The following is a 17,064-nucleotide window of genomic DNA, read 5'->3' as shown; positions in this document are numbered from 1 at the left end:
CCCCTCAAAGTACCTTTGAGCCATTGCTCCATTTGGCAACTTTAACAGTTTTTGCAGGCATTATCACAAAATCTAAGTAGATTCATTTTAAAAAGTCTGTAAGTGTACAAGCTCCAAATTCAGATGTATTATGAACAGAAACAGGTTACAAGAAAATCGCATGTATAATTTACAAGGCAGCTGTAAAAGAAACAAAAATCGCTATTTGACTTTTTATAGTTTTGAAGTGTAGCCAAAACAATTTAGTAACATGAAATGCCAGCATATTTAACAGTAATGCTGTGACTGATTATAACATGCTCAGTTCAAAATCAGATCTGAGGCTTACTCTTCATTTGTTCAGATTTTCCTCGCAAATGTTTGCAGCTGATGTGACGCTGAAATTCTACACAACCCAAGAGTCAAAGGAATTTCTACAAACATCTGCCAGTGCTCTTGAATCTTCCTTAGATTGAGCTAAAAACATATCAACTGAGAAACTTGTTGCAATGAGCTGATTTGTCCATGGGCATTCCAGTGATGTAAATAGGATAATGTGGAAATAGCAGGCAAGTCATCTGGTCAATGTTCCAGTTCTCCAGAGATTGCACACAATGATAAGACTTCACCTTTTGGAACTTTCTGCAATTTTCATGTCAAATGCAGATCATTTAAATTGATAGCACTAGAATACAGTTATTAGAGCTAATGGTATGTGAGAACACATTATGAAACTTTGCAGTCAATCATGAATTGAGCATAATCAGAGCTTTTCTACATACAGTAGCCACCAGCAAATAATATACTTTTAAAATAAGAATGTTTCAAAGATATTTGGAAATAAATAGTACTTTATAATTCAGTAACACAAGTAGTTTGATTAGAGTTGAATAATTTAATCACATTAATCTGAAGAAGAACAAATGTGCAATCTGATTTTCTATTCACTATTAGAATTAGCACCAGGTAACAGTGAACAACGGAATGTTTGTTCTCAGTCTCAGATTGCTTTAAATGTCAGAGTTCTGAAACGATCAGTACTGCCATTTTAATCATTTCACAGCAAAATGATACAGATGTCCAGCACATTCAAATGCTGCAGATACTTAGCACTAGAGTGTTAAAGCGGGTGTAGTTCAGAGCCTAACTGGAGTACTTCAAATTCCTTCCACCACTTAAATCAAGAGAAATGGATAATTTGGTTTGATTTTGCAAGAGAAGTCAAAGTACTTCATGCATTGCAATCTATTCCTCAGTTAGGAACAAGTTTAGAATGACAAGATCAACATTGCCCTTTTATAAAATAAAATGGAAAGTTCGAAGGTTTTGAATGTCACAAGGAAACAGGGCTACAGTTCGAGATGTTCAATCTTTTTTGCCAACGATTAAAGCTGTACAGCTTGAGCAGCAAATCTGATATTTAGCAAGTACTTCACCAATGTGTTCACATTTGTTGGATGGAAGATGAAAGCTTCAGAAGCAGTTTGGAAAGAAAAGTATCATGCATTGATTGAAGTGAAACATACAAAAGTAATTTAGTTGGAAATATGTAAATGGATAATAACATGCGTGCTCTCTCCTTTTGACATATATCAAGTTTGCTAAATTATAATAGCTATAGGGAAATTTGTGGGCCACATTAATGTATGAGTATGCAGCAAATCTGCCGTTATACTATTCACTGAAATTTGATTTTTACTTCAGAAGTTACATGACAAAGAGCAAGCTTTTTCTATGGAAAGAGATGACTAATAAATGATCAAATAATTACATGTGCTGCGTAACTCCAAACATCAGTCGGCATATTTTTACATAAAGCTGTTCTCAAATCATGTTCCACTGAGATCCAGTCAATGTGACCCAGTCTATGAGCTCAACATACCACTGGCCATTTGAAAAAAGGAAAAAAAAATTAGGAAGTCATTTGCTTTTATTTGAACCAACAATAATCAAAGGAATTTAGCTTTGAAACTCTAACTTAAACTTAGGATCGAGCTACTCATAACACTAATTAAGCACTGGCTATTATTGTTATTAAAACAGGGAAAACACCTTACTTTTTTTTGTGAACAATTAATGTCCTTGTTTACTACATTATACTTATAAATCAATCAGCTGATAAATAGAAAATTCCACACAGCTGTATATGTTTTTTTTTTCAAATGGATCTGTACACACTTCATATATGTTCCTCTCCACTGAGCAATTACCCAGGCTTAACTAAGAGATGGAAATGAATGTATTCCTTATTCTATAAAACAGAGCAATGAAAAGATTACTAGTGTCTTGTTTCTGTGTTCTTTGTCATTCTCAAAGACGCCTCTATTGGTATTTGACAGAGAAACCACATTAGCAAAATTTCAACTGCATTTCCTGTAACTGAAACATTTCTACTGTTTTTTTCAGAAATGTAGATGTTCTTATGTAAAGGAAACCATAATTACTTGGATAGATTGGCCTAAAATGCCCATTTATAAATAACAGTTTATAACATGAAGGATACTTGCTTTATTCACATATTGCTGTTGACCAGATCAGCAAGAAGAAAAACATATTAAATTAAACCCCAGGGAAATGCTGCGTAGGTATCTGTCAGGGAACATACAATGCACTACTATAGAAGTATAGAAAATTATTTATTTGACAAGAGTAGCAAATTAGATTTAAATTCATAAATAAGGTTTAATCCAATATTGAGCTGATAACTACTTGCAAACAATAAACAGGACTTTCAGAAATCAGTGCTCTCAATACACTTGTTAATAGCTGCACTATAAATTAATCAGACATGGGTTTTCACATCAAGATACAAAACAGAAAATCTCTCACACTATTTCATTCAAACAGGCTGCTTTAGTATTTTACTCATTATGAATATAACAATATTAACATAATGATTTGACTGACACTCATCTCTGGATCACTGACAGAATTTTCTACCATTTAAAAATGCATAATAGTCTATATTTTGTATGAACTAATAAGTACATGAAATTTGCCATTTGTGAATTTTAAGTTTTTTTTAAATACAGTTTTGTTTTAAAAAAATAAATTGTTTGTAGGAGTAGAATTCTGGTCACCTTTCTATAGGAAAGATGCTGTTAAACTTGAGATATTGCAAAAAATATACAAGGACATTGATGGGATTAGAGGGTTTGGACTACAGACAAGCTGAATAGGCTGGGGCTTTTTTCCATGGAGGGGAGAGAACAAGGAGTGACCTTATAGGTTTATAACATCATGAACAGAACAAATAGGGTGAACAGCAAAGGTCTTTTTCCTAGGATGTAGGAGTCCAAAATTCGAGTGCATAGGTTTAAGGTGAGATGGGAAATACTTAAAAAAGGACCTAAGGGGTAACTTTTTCACACAGAGGGTGGTGGCTGTATGGAATGAGCTGCCAGAGGAAGTGGTAGAGGTGGGTATAATTACAACATTTAAAATGCATCTTGATGAGCATAAGAATAGGAAGGGTTTAGAGAGAGACATGACCCAATTGCTAGCAAATGGGACCATGTCAGATAGGAATGTCTGGTCAGCGCGGATAAGTTGGACTGAAGGGTCTGTTTCCATGCTTTTTGACTGAATGGCACTCTGAGTGCTAGATAACAAGTTATGCACACAAATGAATTTAAATTCTCTCTGAACAACATTGGATTTAGTAAACCGATCATTGTGTAAAACTTGTTTACCTAACAAGCCTATAAAATGCAAGTGTCCTTCCATTTAAAGCTGCACACTAAATTTCCTGAAACACAATTTGCCTATAAGTTGGTCAAAGAAACTGCAACAATTATACCTATTTATTTTGAGATTGCTAAAACTAATTTCTTCTCAATAGCTTTTAATCAGATTCCTTTACAAAGAGTTTCAAATTCTGGAGTATTATTAGCAGAGATGGTGAGAAAAAAAGTACAGAAAATTAGAGGGTATAAGAAAATTAGAGGCATGGTGCAGCTCACCTGCCTATCTTCTCAGTTACAGTCTGGGATAAATCAAAATTTTTAAAAAGTGAAAACATTTAAATTGGATGCAGGGGAATGAGAGAAAAGCTGGGACGCAACATTACCCTCCATTTTCCTCTCTCCAACACACAGAAATCAAAGACAACATCTAAAATGCATGACCTGTATTCAGTTTAAAGTAATCAATGAATAGTGGTTCCAATCCCCCAGTGCCACTCCAATGATGACTTGGCTGACAGGTTAGACCATAAGCAGGCAGAAATGAAAGCTATTACTTTAAATTTCATTCAGAAAATTTTAATTTTTAAAGAGTCCATTCTATTACCAAAATGCCTTATTTTCAAAATTACACAATTATTAGCATTATTAACATTCATATGATTTGTCCTTAAGTATTTAAGAAACAATAACTGATGGTTCTTCAAAGTTGGCAACAAAAGTAGTGAAGAAACAGCAGAAGGAATAAATATAGAGACAAATATGATTAACAGCCATGAACAGAAAAAGGGGGGAAAAAACAGAATGCAAGAAAATCAGGTATAGGGAGAAACAGAAAAGTGAAGCAGTGGGGGTGAAACTGATTCGCATTGATAAAATAATACCGGCTCACAGCCAATTGGCAACCTATTTTATCCTGTGCTCTTCTCAATGCAAAACAGGTTGCCAATTCACTATGAACTCATTAGGTGGTACTGTTGTAACCAATTTCACTCTCAATGATACTAAGAATGCAAGCAAACAGTACTATGGCATAAGGACAGTAACAACAGAAGGATAAATGTTGCATTTAATCTTTGATCTGTAATTTTCCTATGCACACATTACTGAGAACACAGATACAAATTCATTGTATACAGCAGAAGAAATCAAAATTAAGCATATACTGAAATAAAGAATAAAAATGTCTTGCTTGGAATAAAAAATTGGAAAATGAATCAGGTGCATCATAATACTATGATTTTCAGAAACAGATCGTACTCGTTACAACACCTTTCCAAAAACAAAAATAACTTGAAATTGAGCTATTTGCTGTTGCTATTTCTTGCAATGTGTTCTACTTATTTGAGCAATGCAAACAGAGTTCAATACTGAACTATTTTTAATTGAAATGTATGTAAAGCAATCCATACAAACTGATAAAGCAAACATTTGTCAAAAGCTCATTAAAGTAAATAAACATTATCTCAAAGAATCTTCATTTGATGCTGTTCAACACTTAATCCTTTTTGAATTTTACTTACATTTTAATGCATAACACCAACAATTAGTGATTCACTTAAGATACAATTGCTTACCAAATTAAAATGAATTTTCTATGATAAAGTAAGTCACTTTACAAACATGCATCTTGTAACATTCTTCAAGAAATACCTTAACTAAAGTTACCAACATACATTGTATACATTATGAGATCAATCCAAATGTAGCTACGATGAGTTAAATTCCCAGTGTTAATAGTAATTTGTTTATAGTTGGAGGAATTGCAAGAAATAGTTTCTCTCTCTGACCCAGCATGCAATTAAAAACTTACACTTATCCAGAAAAGCACCAAATGTGAAATTGAGTGCTTCTTTAGAAATTCTTAAAAATTCTAGAACATTGCCCTGAACTGAATGCTTTCCAAAATGTAAAGTGGGCATGATAAGGTTCTGGTCAGGAATTTCAAAGTCCCATTCAAAGCAATGCTCAGCTGTCTTCTGTTGGGATATCCTTTTAAAACTGAATGAGATAGGCTAACATAAGACACGTGATCACTGTTTATCGTCCACTCTGTGGGTCATAAAAGTATCCTAAAATGTTGTTTGCAGTAAAATTCAAATCATACCCAACAGAAACCTACAGATTTTAATGTCCCCACAAGGAAAATTGCTGATTGCATTTGGAATGCACTCATTCTTTGAACGTAGAAACACAGAAGTGTAGACATTAGGAAAAGGGAGTAGGTTATTCAGCCTTTCAAGTTGGCTCTGCCATTCAATATGATCATGGCTGATCACCCAACTCAAAACCCTGTTCTCGCTTTCATCCCAAACCTTTTGATTCATTTAGCCGTAAGAACTATGTGTAACACCTTCTTGAAAACATTCAATATTTTGGCCTCAACTACTTTCTGTGGCAGAGAATTTCACAGGTTTGAGTTAATATGGGATATGGTTAACAACAGCAGTCATTTTCCATGACTGCAAGTGTCAACCACACAGAGGCAACAAGCAAGCAAACTGGCTCATACGTAATCAATTCATGGAAATGTGCATTTATCAGGTTACTGAAAGATTATGAGGTAATAAGTTACCATAAGTAAACTAATGAAAATGTATTTTATTACACATACACTTCAGATGTTAAAAGTTATAGTTATCTTTTGCTCCACTAGAACACAAAGTTTAGGGCAATAATTAGAATAAAATACCCAAAGGATTCAGTGGATTAAAAAAATCTGCAACTGTCAAGTACATCTTACAATTCCCAGCCCAGAAAAAAAAATGTCAGTCCTGTGTTCTGATTCCTGCATGTATTTTTGATAAACTGATGAGTTGGGTAATTCAGACTTAAAGAGAATAAAATGAGCAGAAGCTTCAATGCAAGAGCAAGGACAGAATTGATAATTCAAGACCTGGATTCTAAAACAAAGTGGGATAAAGATATGCCCCCCCAAAAAAGGTGAGGGCAGTCATCTCCCACAATTGGTGTCAAAACTTGAACAATAAGGAACGAATCAAACCCAGAACTGGTGACCTTGGTATAGAGAAAATGTTAAAAAGCAGTCAAAGTAGAAACAGAAGCTATTCCAAATAAATCAGATACACACCATTGTGGTGTATTTAAAAAAATATGCAACACGGACAACGTCAGGCTGATTGGAAATGCATTTTCTGAGAGCTTCTCACCTTTCCAACTGTCAAAAGAATTCATATCACAACCATGAAAATTGGAGGAATTGCTCCAATTCTCTAAAGCACTGAAACACTTCCCCCTGCAGTGTTTACCTTTGTTGAAATTCAACAGTAACCAATATTAAGAGCTGAATCAAGACTAAAGGGCTCAGATTTCCAGGTACAGAACTATATGTACCTTTCCCTTAGAATACCTTAAGTTATTCTGTGGAATTTAAAAGATTTTTTTAAAAAAGGCATGAGGTAGTACTCATGCAAATAGGATGCAAAGTTTAGGAAGAGATATGTAATAGAAGGCTGATTATTATATTTTTTTGCTCTATGTCCTTAATTCTTGGTTTAATTTTTAAACTTATCCCATGCAACACACATTAATGCAAAGCTGAGCCAATGAAGATATCACTCATTTCACTGCTTTTGTTATTATTGCTCCATAACTGGCCGCTGGAATGAATGCTGGAGTAATCAGGGGGACTCACTCCCTTAACGCCCTCAGGAAACCATTTGGCCTCAATGCAATACTTTTCCCAGTGAACCAGCAAAGATCAGGACTGGTCCAGTAATGAACTGCAGATGATATGAAATATCACTTTCTAATTCATGGCATATCATTTTGGTACAATAAGCAAATCACATCACCTCTGCCATACATATAAGCATTACATCGCTTTATCAGTATTTCAGCACTTTAATATTCCATGATTACAAAAATTTAGTTTAAAATTGAACTTCTGGACACAAGATATAACATCATAAATCAGACACTGAATTTTCAGTGAAAGTTGGATTATTTTGTTTCATAATTTACTTCTCACCTCACTGCGAAACTAACTTAATGCTTTAAGTTAAGCACTGCTCACCATTCCACAAACTTTTTTTTTGGATAAAGTAGAACCTCACAGTGCAGTAGTGGTCATGGAGTTATGTTGACAGTTTAATATGTTCATTAATTGCTGATAACTATTTTATTTTCCTATGTAAAATCCTCAAATAATTGCATCTGAAGAATATTTTGATTTTAATTTTATGCAGATGTGACTTTTCACTGAACAAAAAATAAAATATCAAACTGGGGGTGCAACTATATCACTTCTGCTAATCCAGTGATATACAATATTAGGTTCAATAAACCTCAAATATTCACTGTAATCTATATTATTTATTGAAAAATATAAAACCTAAAAATTCTGGTAATCAGGATAAACTGGCAGTAAAAGTGGTTATGATACCTATGAGAAGCCCATTTCATCCATGCATAAACAGACACATTTTCTTTAAAATGGCAGGACTAATGGAATGCCACCACATCACGACCATGTATATGTTACTTTGATTTTCAGTGATTATTGTAGCAATAAAAACAGCATTGCATAATATCAAAGTTTAAAAAGAGACACAGGTCAACAGTAGCTAACATACTGTTTAAACTTGAATCAAGATTTTTGCTCCTGAAGTAGGGAAGTAACTAGATTTGACTGCATCTTCTGTATAGAAACTGGATGTGATTAATAGCATTGCTTACAACACCGCAGAACAGGGTCGTCTCCTAATCCTAAATTCACCCTGGTAAAGAGGAAAGCAGATGGGTCACAACTCAACATCTGCACTTGAGTAAATGACAAGTTATAACAGACCCAAAATAACCAATTATTCCTGGTGTTTAGCAAATAAAATTTGCTTTAAAATTCAGCAATTTAGCTCATGGTTCATTATAATATCTAAGAACTGGATTCCCCTGTTCATGACAGCATGTGTAGATCAAGTTTCCCATTGCCTCTAAAAGACATCTGAGCAGAGAAAATTCAAACAGCTGTCTTTGTGAATATGGACCTGATACATTGTGAACAGTGGCTACAGAAATAGCAAAAACAAAATCATTCTGGGTCTACAAAATGATAAAATATACAGCTAAGTTCCATTTCCTATTAGTGACCACTGGTGATTCTATAATGCTTTCCATGGAAAATATGTAAGCAACTACCAATTACAGTATTAACATGGAACGCTCGAATATGTGAATAGATCTTTAAATAGTAAATGTGCAGCTAATACTTTTAGTATAATATCAAATATTTGAGTTTTCTCAGCTAGCCTTGGTTATGATCATATAAACAAATAAGTAACATGAAAATAAGTGCTAAAAATACAAATATTTATTTGAGGGATTGAAACAAACTCAGACTTTAATCCTTCAAAATGCCCACTGCGATATTGGAAAACTTAATATTTCATAAACTGTTAATTTGTGCTTTATTTACATGATAATGTTTAATTTTCTGTTTTTATACCTGAAATACATCTACCTCATAGGGCACAGATAACATCACCTGGTAAGGTTACTTTGAGTTTTTAAAAGCAAGCAATATTACAAGCAAATAAATGTAGAATTAGCACAAATGGTAATTGTTATTTCAATACAAATAATTCAGAAAAATCATTCAGAGCAGTATACAGTTACAAGTGGTTTTCTTTTACTTTGAATGTCTTAAAGCTTTAATATTAAAGAATTAAACTTCTCTACATGTATTAATCATAAAATAAATTATTATTAAAATTAAAATGAATTCAAAACAAAACTGCATTAGCTTATAAAGCAGGTAATGGAAACTACGTAATATATTATTTTGAGTCAATTGTTGCAGAGAATAACAGCTAAAAACACACCTTATACAGCTATTAAAGATATGACCCTATTGCAGTTCTCTTTTGTGGTGCACTTTCTACATCGGCAAGGCTATTAATCAAATGGCAGGTTCAAATTGATGCGTTTTATATAGACAGCCCTGACCACACACTTTAATTGCCTAGTATTAAATAGTAATTAAGTTTCCAAGCTTTAAAGTTTAATTAAAAAATTAAGTGGATGTTACAGCCATTTATTGGTTTGAAGAAGTCTTTAGCAGGCACAGTACTCTTGGCTCGAATGGCGAAGATGCTGCAATTTGTTATCGACAGTCACTCAAATAGGAGGTCATTTCACAAGTCTATTGTGAACAAAGGTGAACTAGGCAACTAATGAATGCTATGACCAAGAAGAACATAGACAATCTAGAGGCAAATTGTATTAAAGTTGTTAAAAAGTAACAGTGATTGAACAACACCTTCACGAAAAGTACAACTACTAAACTGCTTCATTTGCAATGATATAGATTCTTCTATATATGCACTGTATATCAATCAGCAGATAGAGCATTTGCTATTTACAATTGTAACAAAATCATATTAAGAAAACATAGAATCACTTAATTCTACGAGCAATTAAACAGCATTTGAAAATACCTGGCACTTTTATTAGATACCTAGAATAAAGTGTTCTACTTTACTAATCTACTGAAATAAAATTAAACCTACTGTCTAAATATTACAATGTACAAATGTGCTTTGAAATTATTCATAGATAAAATTGCCTGTTCACTCATCATATACCTAATCTTAAATTTGAACACAATTTAAATTCACTGGTCTCTGCCTACCTAGTTGTGCATGATCCAAAACACATTTAACATAATATCAGGTTCACACATTAACCCCCTTATGTTCACTTTATTCCTTATATTTACTGTTTCTTTTATCATTCCACATCAAACTTTAAGAGCAAGTCATTCTGCCTTGCCATTCAAATTAAATTGAAGAAAAATGAAAGAATGATTTCTTTGATTATTTAATAAGTCAATTGAATGAACAACTAGACCAACTAGGGTGATCCTGGATTCAATCCCTGTCTATGTTAAATTAATTCTTCACCAAAAGGTGCTAAAGCATTATGTTGCCTACAGCACCTCAGGGTTAGGGAGGGAATAAAACAGCCATATTTCACACTCTTGATCCTATGACTCCTGTTGAAAGTGGATGCACATATGGATGCCAAAAAGCTACAAACAAATACTGTCATGGCAGAATGTTAGTAACAGCCACTGTGGTAGAGTACTGGAGGGTAACTGATGCCTGTGCATCCATATTTCAACAAAAAGTCAATGCTTTCCAGAGAGGAGGGAGGATTTAGACAATTGGTCAGATATGGCGGGGGGAATAATTAACATGAACCTTGATGCTATTATTCTGAACAAATTGTAGTGAAATAGTGCTCAGTTTAATTATGATGAAGCTAATAAAACTGTTTAACCAATGCTTTAATAACTTATGTAAGAATTTTTAATGCAGAACTAACAGAATTTAAAATCTAATTTGGTAATGGTCACATCAGTAATTCCATGTAAATTCAGTTGCAGGAAAACAACTTGTCAAATATTTTCAGAAAACATTTGTAATATTCACACAAAATACAAGTATTACAAAATAAATGATTTTACAGTCTCAACCTGTAGGCTCCTGCAACTGGAAGGTCTGATTTTCAACAGGACTAATGCATTTCACAAGGCAAAGAATTGTAATTGTGTTTTTCAGTTTCATATTGCAGCAAAGTAAAAAATCAATACCGTTTGTCTAGCCTGCAGTAAAAATGGAATCTCTTATTGAGTAATTAAACACCCATTATTGTCATGGACAGCAAAACAATGAATTTTAAAAGAGAACAAATTTTTGTAATGAAATACTGGAGTGACAAATTTGTTTTGAGAAACAGATGGACAATAAAATTCCTAAATGTTTTTGTTATCGAACATGGCAAAGAAACTGGAAGAAAAAATGATCACGCAATAACAATGTAACCTTGAAGTAAAATCACTTCAGCTGGAAATAAAATACAGGGTCCAGAATTTGAACACAGTTTGAACTTTATCTGTGGATCACTATCAGGGTTTAAGGAAAGTAAAGAATCTTAGCAGCAGTGCAATTAATCTAAATAAGAAAGAATTTACTTTGATGTTGTTGGATCAAACAAATTCACACATTGTTGATGCAAAGGTGAATCATTGTGCCAAAAGGCAGTTGTGGCTTAGTACTTGTCTATTTAGGTAATTGTCCCATTATTTCTTTGTGGCAGATTTATTTTCTAATTCTTCTATTCTTTTATAGTTTGTTTCTATATCTTAAAAATAGTATTGCTTACAGTATTTACATAAATAGTGACATTGTTACCAAACCAATCTGTGGTCATCGCAACAAATCGGTGATTTCCTAATGTACTGGTCAGCAAGTAGGCTTTCCACAAACACACTTCTGGTCAATAAGCAGCTATTTCCAGCACAGGGTGTCTCAGGCTAGAGTTAGAATCTGATTACATGGACCTTTTTTCCGACATTCTGTAAACCTTCATGGCAGTTTACCAACATTTTCATCACATTTTTACAGACCAGAAAACTGATAAACTCTCAGGTACCAAGGCTCCTGCAGTCAATGTCTGGCATACTGCCAAGTACATAGCCATACAATGCTTCAGGGCCTGGATGTATGAAGTATTCAACAGACAGCAAAAAAAAGGAAACCCTGCAAAAGACTGAAATATAAATAATAATATTTGAAAATCATACTGCTTGGCTTCCAGAATATTTTATATTTGTTATAACGTTATAACTGCAGATGGATTTTATTTTTCCTGAGAGGTTTATTTTTTTAAAGTTCTGTCTCATTCACACTACAACTCTTCATATACCAGAAACTGTAATCTGTTCAATTAAAATGTAAACACTGTAATGAAGACATCAGTTTTTAGGCAAATGCCTTCCTGTGCCACTTGGGATATGATAATTACTAGTGTAAATCTATGGATGCTCATGAATCCTCTACAAGTCCAGATTAAAAGCATTACCACTAAACCTCCCTTTTTCTCCATTGGGGACTGCCTGGTCTAGCCAATTCCCAATTTGCACACAAACAATCCAGACCCTACTTTCTACCAGGCATTGATCTTTTTTTTAAATTATAAAAGTTTGCAACTAATAGGTAACATATAAAATTCTACTTTTTCCTAACATATCATTTCACAGTTTGCATATTTATTTTGGGGGAAAAAAAGCACTTTCTTTTCTCCTTTACTGGAGCGAATACTTCACTGGTGAAATGGACTTTTGAGAAGTCAGTGCTGATGCTTCAAACAGAATCACAGAGATTCCACAGAAAGAATAATATGAAAGCATTGCATTTGTGCTCAAACTTTTTTCCTTTAATTTGTTTGTGCTGCATGCTGTCAGTCAGAACAAAAAAAAATGACCAAGCAGACAATCTCAGCAGCTGAATGTTGATCATGTCAGGGAAGTGTGTCAAGGATTTGTGGTCCTTCATCTTCTCAGCAGAGCAAACACATCCCTCAGAGCAGCGACAGGCAGCTGGTTTCACTTTATAATGTAGTCCAGCCTAGATCTGTACTAAAAATTGTCAGCACACTCAAAAATAACACAAAGAAAACATATCCAGCTGCTGGAAGGGTGAACATCATGCATATTAGAAATGGGATTTGTTATATTTGCATGATGCTAGCTCCCCTGGGTCTCTTCTTTCTAATCTAAAGCACAAACACAACACTTAACATATTTGCTTACAGCTGACAAGCTGAGGTTGATGGTATTTTACTCGAGCAGTCTTACTTACAGATACTGAAAAATGTATTATGTTTATAACTAGTACAGATAAAGTGTTCTATGAACATACCTACTCAGATATTCATTATCTTTTACTTCCTAATATACAATCAGGTACACACCAAAACAAAAACAATTTTTAAAAGTTCAAATAATTATACTTGAAGGTGCAATGAAGGTTACAAATGCAGCCATCTGTTTTGTTTCTGTATATACAAATTCTTCATTTGTTCTGTTCCATACATACAATATGTTCAGTGTTCTTGAAGGTGCAACATAGTTATCTACTCTAGATAACTAGGAATTGCTCCATACTGGTGTTCATTTCTGGCCCTTTTCTATCATATATTTTATTGAGTTTTCTAGACACATAACAGCTTAAATAATTCTGATGTGGTCTGCACTCGTGAGTATCAGGAAAAACATTGTTTTCAACTATTTACACCACTGAAATTCGCTCGCATGCAAAATACTTTCGCGAACTTCCCAGCATCTGATTCGCATACTGATTTAAATGCCACGTTTTGCATGGGGACGCGAGGACACAGTCCTGAATGTGGGAGGGGGCTCGGGTGGGGTAGTCAAGTGTCATCATCAATATGTGGAAATATTGCTGTTTACGTGATGCAACTGTTGGACTTTCATTATTAAAACAATGATCCTGGCACAGGGGCTTCATACGTTCATAGGTCCAGTGATAGGAATAAGTTATTGTTATTTCGTCAGAGACCAATACAAAAGTCTTTCACATAGCGGTACTATTGATCAGAAGGATTCCTATAAATGTCTCATTAAAGCAGCTAAATGGAAAAAAAATTAAATATCTAACACATATCTAACAGCATAAGACCTTTACTACTACCTTCAATTCCTCGCTTTCCAGCAATTAATTTGCGGAACTGAATTTTCCTTTAACTTAAAACGCTCTGGGACTGTGATGGCTGTTACACGTCGCAATTAATTGACACCAAAATTCACAGCAAATCCTGAGGAAAAAGCATTGGTTTTGCCTACTCTGCTCACACTGGGTTTCATCAACTGCAAATTGATTAATGCGTTCAAGTTTTGTTGGCAATAGCTTTTTTTGAATAAATGGCGCAGTCGTATTAAAATAAACCCTAAATCATATGATTGTTAACTACAGGCAACCGTTGGCTAACCCTAACCTGCTGTTTTCTGCTGGCCGCTCGCTGTGAATTTCGCACTAATGAATACCAATCGCAAAAATCGCATTCCCGTCAAATACCAGCCCTCATCACTTGTACTGCCCCCGATTTAAAATTTATAAACGCGAGAGCCTCTCTATAGCATCCTAGGCACACCACTGCCAAATCCGCTATGAATATATATTACACGTTTAGCACGAGATCGGAAGGATCTCTAAAGCTCCAAATTATGGAAACGTGCACATTAAACATCTTTAAGGTGGGAAAAAAAAGCTTCCGCTCTTAGATGCTTTGCAAATGACAAAAATGCAACAACAACAGAAACATACCATAAACACTCGCGCTACTGATCATTTCTTGCAAGCACACAATTGGATTCACAATCAGAATTCCGACCGTTGGGTTTTCATTAGCCACTTTTTCCCCCCTCTTGGCTATCAAATTTCACTGCTGAAACGTGGACCCCTTCGTCAGGTATTCATTTAACCTACATGCATGTAATTGGGGGGGGGGGGGGAAGCGACATCAACAAAAAGGGATCTGAGAGACAGAGAGCGCACCACACACACAAAAAAATACAAGCACATGATCACGAATCCAAGTCGCTGTCAATTTCACTCACTTCCATGGAAACTAACAAGAAGCTCCGGGGAGGACAGTAATAGGATCACTGTACTGTATATACCATTAGATTATACATCTCGCTCTCTCTCTCTCCTCTGTTCCACGGCACAATACGCCCACCATGCTTCCTTTGCAGCCTGAAAATAGATGATGTGGTTATCTCTCCAGCTCCCAACAGTTACAGCACAGGTTCAGCCTCGGCTCTGACACTTGGGTGCCTTTTTTTTAAATAAAAATCACGAGCATATACCACGCCAAGTAAGGGAGGTCTGCTTTTTATTTACACTCCTGAATTTGCTCAGAAGTTATTCCCCCAGCAAACCAAGCTGCAAAGCACTCTCACCGCTGTCCGACTCGACAGCAGAATAACTCTACTCCGCTCCAATGGGGAAAGAACATGCACATGGGGAGGGAGGGGAGGAGAGAGAGCAGTGAGAGAGGGGCGGGGGTTGGGGCTCTGCTGAACTCTTGGATTCTCACTACTGCAATTAACCCGCTTACTTTAAGGAAAAGTCCCAGTCTTTCTTTCTTTGTGTGCGTGTGTCTTTTTTAAACGCGTTAGTCTAGAGTGCGGGGCGCACAGCGTGTGCAAGTGATTTGCGGGTGCAGATAAACACTGGGGGGGGGGGAGTCAGGCGCGGGTTATTCAGCCCCCCACCTCCTCCCCCCCCAATGCCCTCATCTGCTCGCGATCGCTTCGATTTTACGGGATTCAGATGGAAATGTTGCTGCCAATCGGGACGGGAAAAAATAAGGAAGTCTTACCTGGGGTTGGTCAGAGGGTCGCCGCGGAGGTTGGGAACATCGACCCCGGTGTTTACTGGCAAGCGGGAGCTCGGGCGAAGCGGGGCTGACAAGGATTTGAAATCATTCCAAGTTTTCAAACCAGTGCGCTCGGAAGACTGCCATGTTGGAATTCGGACCCAAAACAGCTGCCTCGGCCGAGGAGAGGAGGGGGACACGCATGCGTCCGAGCCGGAGAGGCAATTTCAAACAAGACATCAGGAGTGAAACACCACGATAGTCCACTCACTGAACGCTTCACTCTGAAAATAAACTGCGGCAGACTCACGGTTCCTTGACAAGATCTCATTGTTGCCAAATCCGAACTGCAGGCTTTTATGTTCCTCCTCCTTCTGGGTCAGTTTGTGCTCAAGTTCTGAAATCCAGTTTGAATTCCGATCTTCTTAACTGAGCATCATATTATAAATATAATGCATGCCTCGGAACACAACATGCACTGTTACATGTTGATGTTCATTCCCAGGGAATACACCTTTGGTTGCTTCTCTGATTGAGCTTTTTTTTTTCAAACCACCAATTTAAAATGAACAACTTTCGTGAATCAATTCGAGTGTTCTCCTGTAAACCTAATTTGCATTGTGCCACCATGTTAACATCTTTCAAGGTTTGAATTACATAAGATTCACAGAGACAAATGCGTCAAATCTTGTTTTGACTAACAACTGTAAAACATCTGCATGCTTAATAGTGAAAAAAATGAACACAAAAGGGATGTATTGTGGATACTGGAAATCTGACATGAAAACAGATTGTGATGAAAATACTCCGAAGTGATGAAAGGTTATTGAACAGACACATTAACTCTGTTTTTACCTCTCCAAAACTGCTGCCTGGCTATCTGAATTTCTCCACAACTTGCTGTTTTTGTACAAAAACAAATGGGAAAAAAACCAGAAAAGATACAGCCTCAAATATTGGAGCAAATAACAACAAAGTAGGACTCATAATGTTAGCTCTCCTATCTTCCCAAGAGGTTGCCAGACTTTTGAATTTCACCAGCAATTTCTGTTTTTAATTTAGATCTCCAGTATCCACAATTCTTTGTTTTGTTAAAAAAAATAATTTGACCAACATTGTTTTGCTCTGAGGGAGTATTTCTTTCCTACTCCTCTATCATTACAGGCTTTCCCATTTTCTAAGCACACAGTAATGTGAA

General features: G+C 35.6%; 1 protein-coding gene across 9 annotated transcripts in view; it reads right to left on the bottom strand.

The window, feature by feature from the left end:
* fign (fidgetin) overlaps positions 1-16,014 on the bottom strand; it is a 49,991-nt gene extending 33,977 nt beyond the window's left edge. The window contains exons 1-2 of one of the 9 annotated variants that reach the window (XM_043693882.1): positions 15,448-16,014; positions 15,103-15,241 (exon numbers count right to left, since the gene is read on the bottom strand). Coding sequence is in view for 2 of the 9 variants with exons in the window: in XM_043693880.1 (XP_043549815.1) it covers positions 14,481-14,547 (67 nt within the window). In the remaining 7 variants the exon portion in view is untranslated. Of the gene's footprint in view, positions 1-14,480; positions 14,746-14,809; positions 15,077-15,102; positions 15,242-15,447 lie in introns of those variants that run through there. The other 8 variants (XM_043693884.1, XM_043693883.1, XM_043693888.1 and 5 more) reach the window with 8 other exon arrangements.
* Positions 16,015-17,064: the final 1,050 nt, after the last annotated feature.

Source organism: Chiloscyllium plagiosum, chromosome 7, assembly GCF_004010195.1.
Source record: "Chiloscyllium plagiosum isolate BGI_BamShark_2017 chromosome 7, ASM401019v2, whole genome shotgun sequence".
Taxonomy (NCBI): domain Eukaryota; kingdom Metazoa; phylum Chordata; class Chondrichthyes; order Orectolobiformes; family Hemiscylliidae; genus Chiloscyllium; species Chiloscyllium plagiosum.
This window is presented reverse-complemented; position numbering and strand designations above follow the sequence as displayed.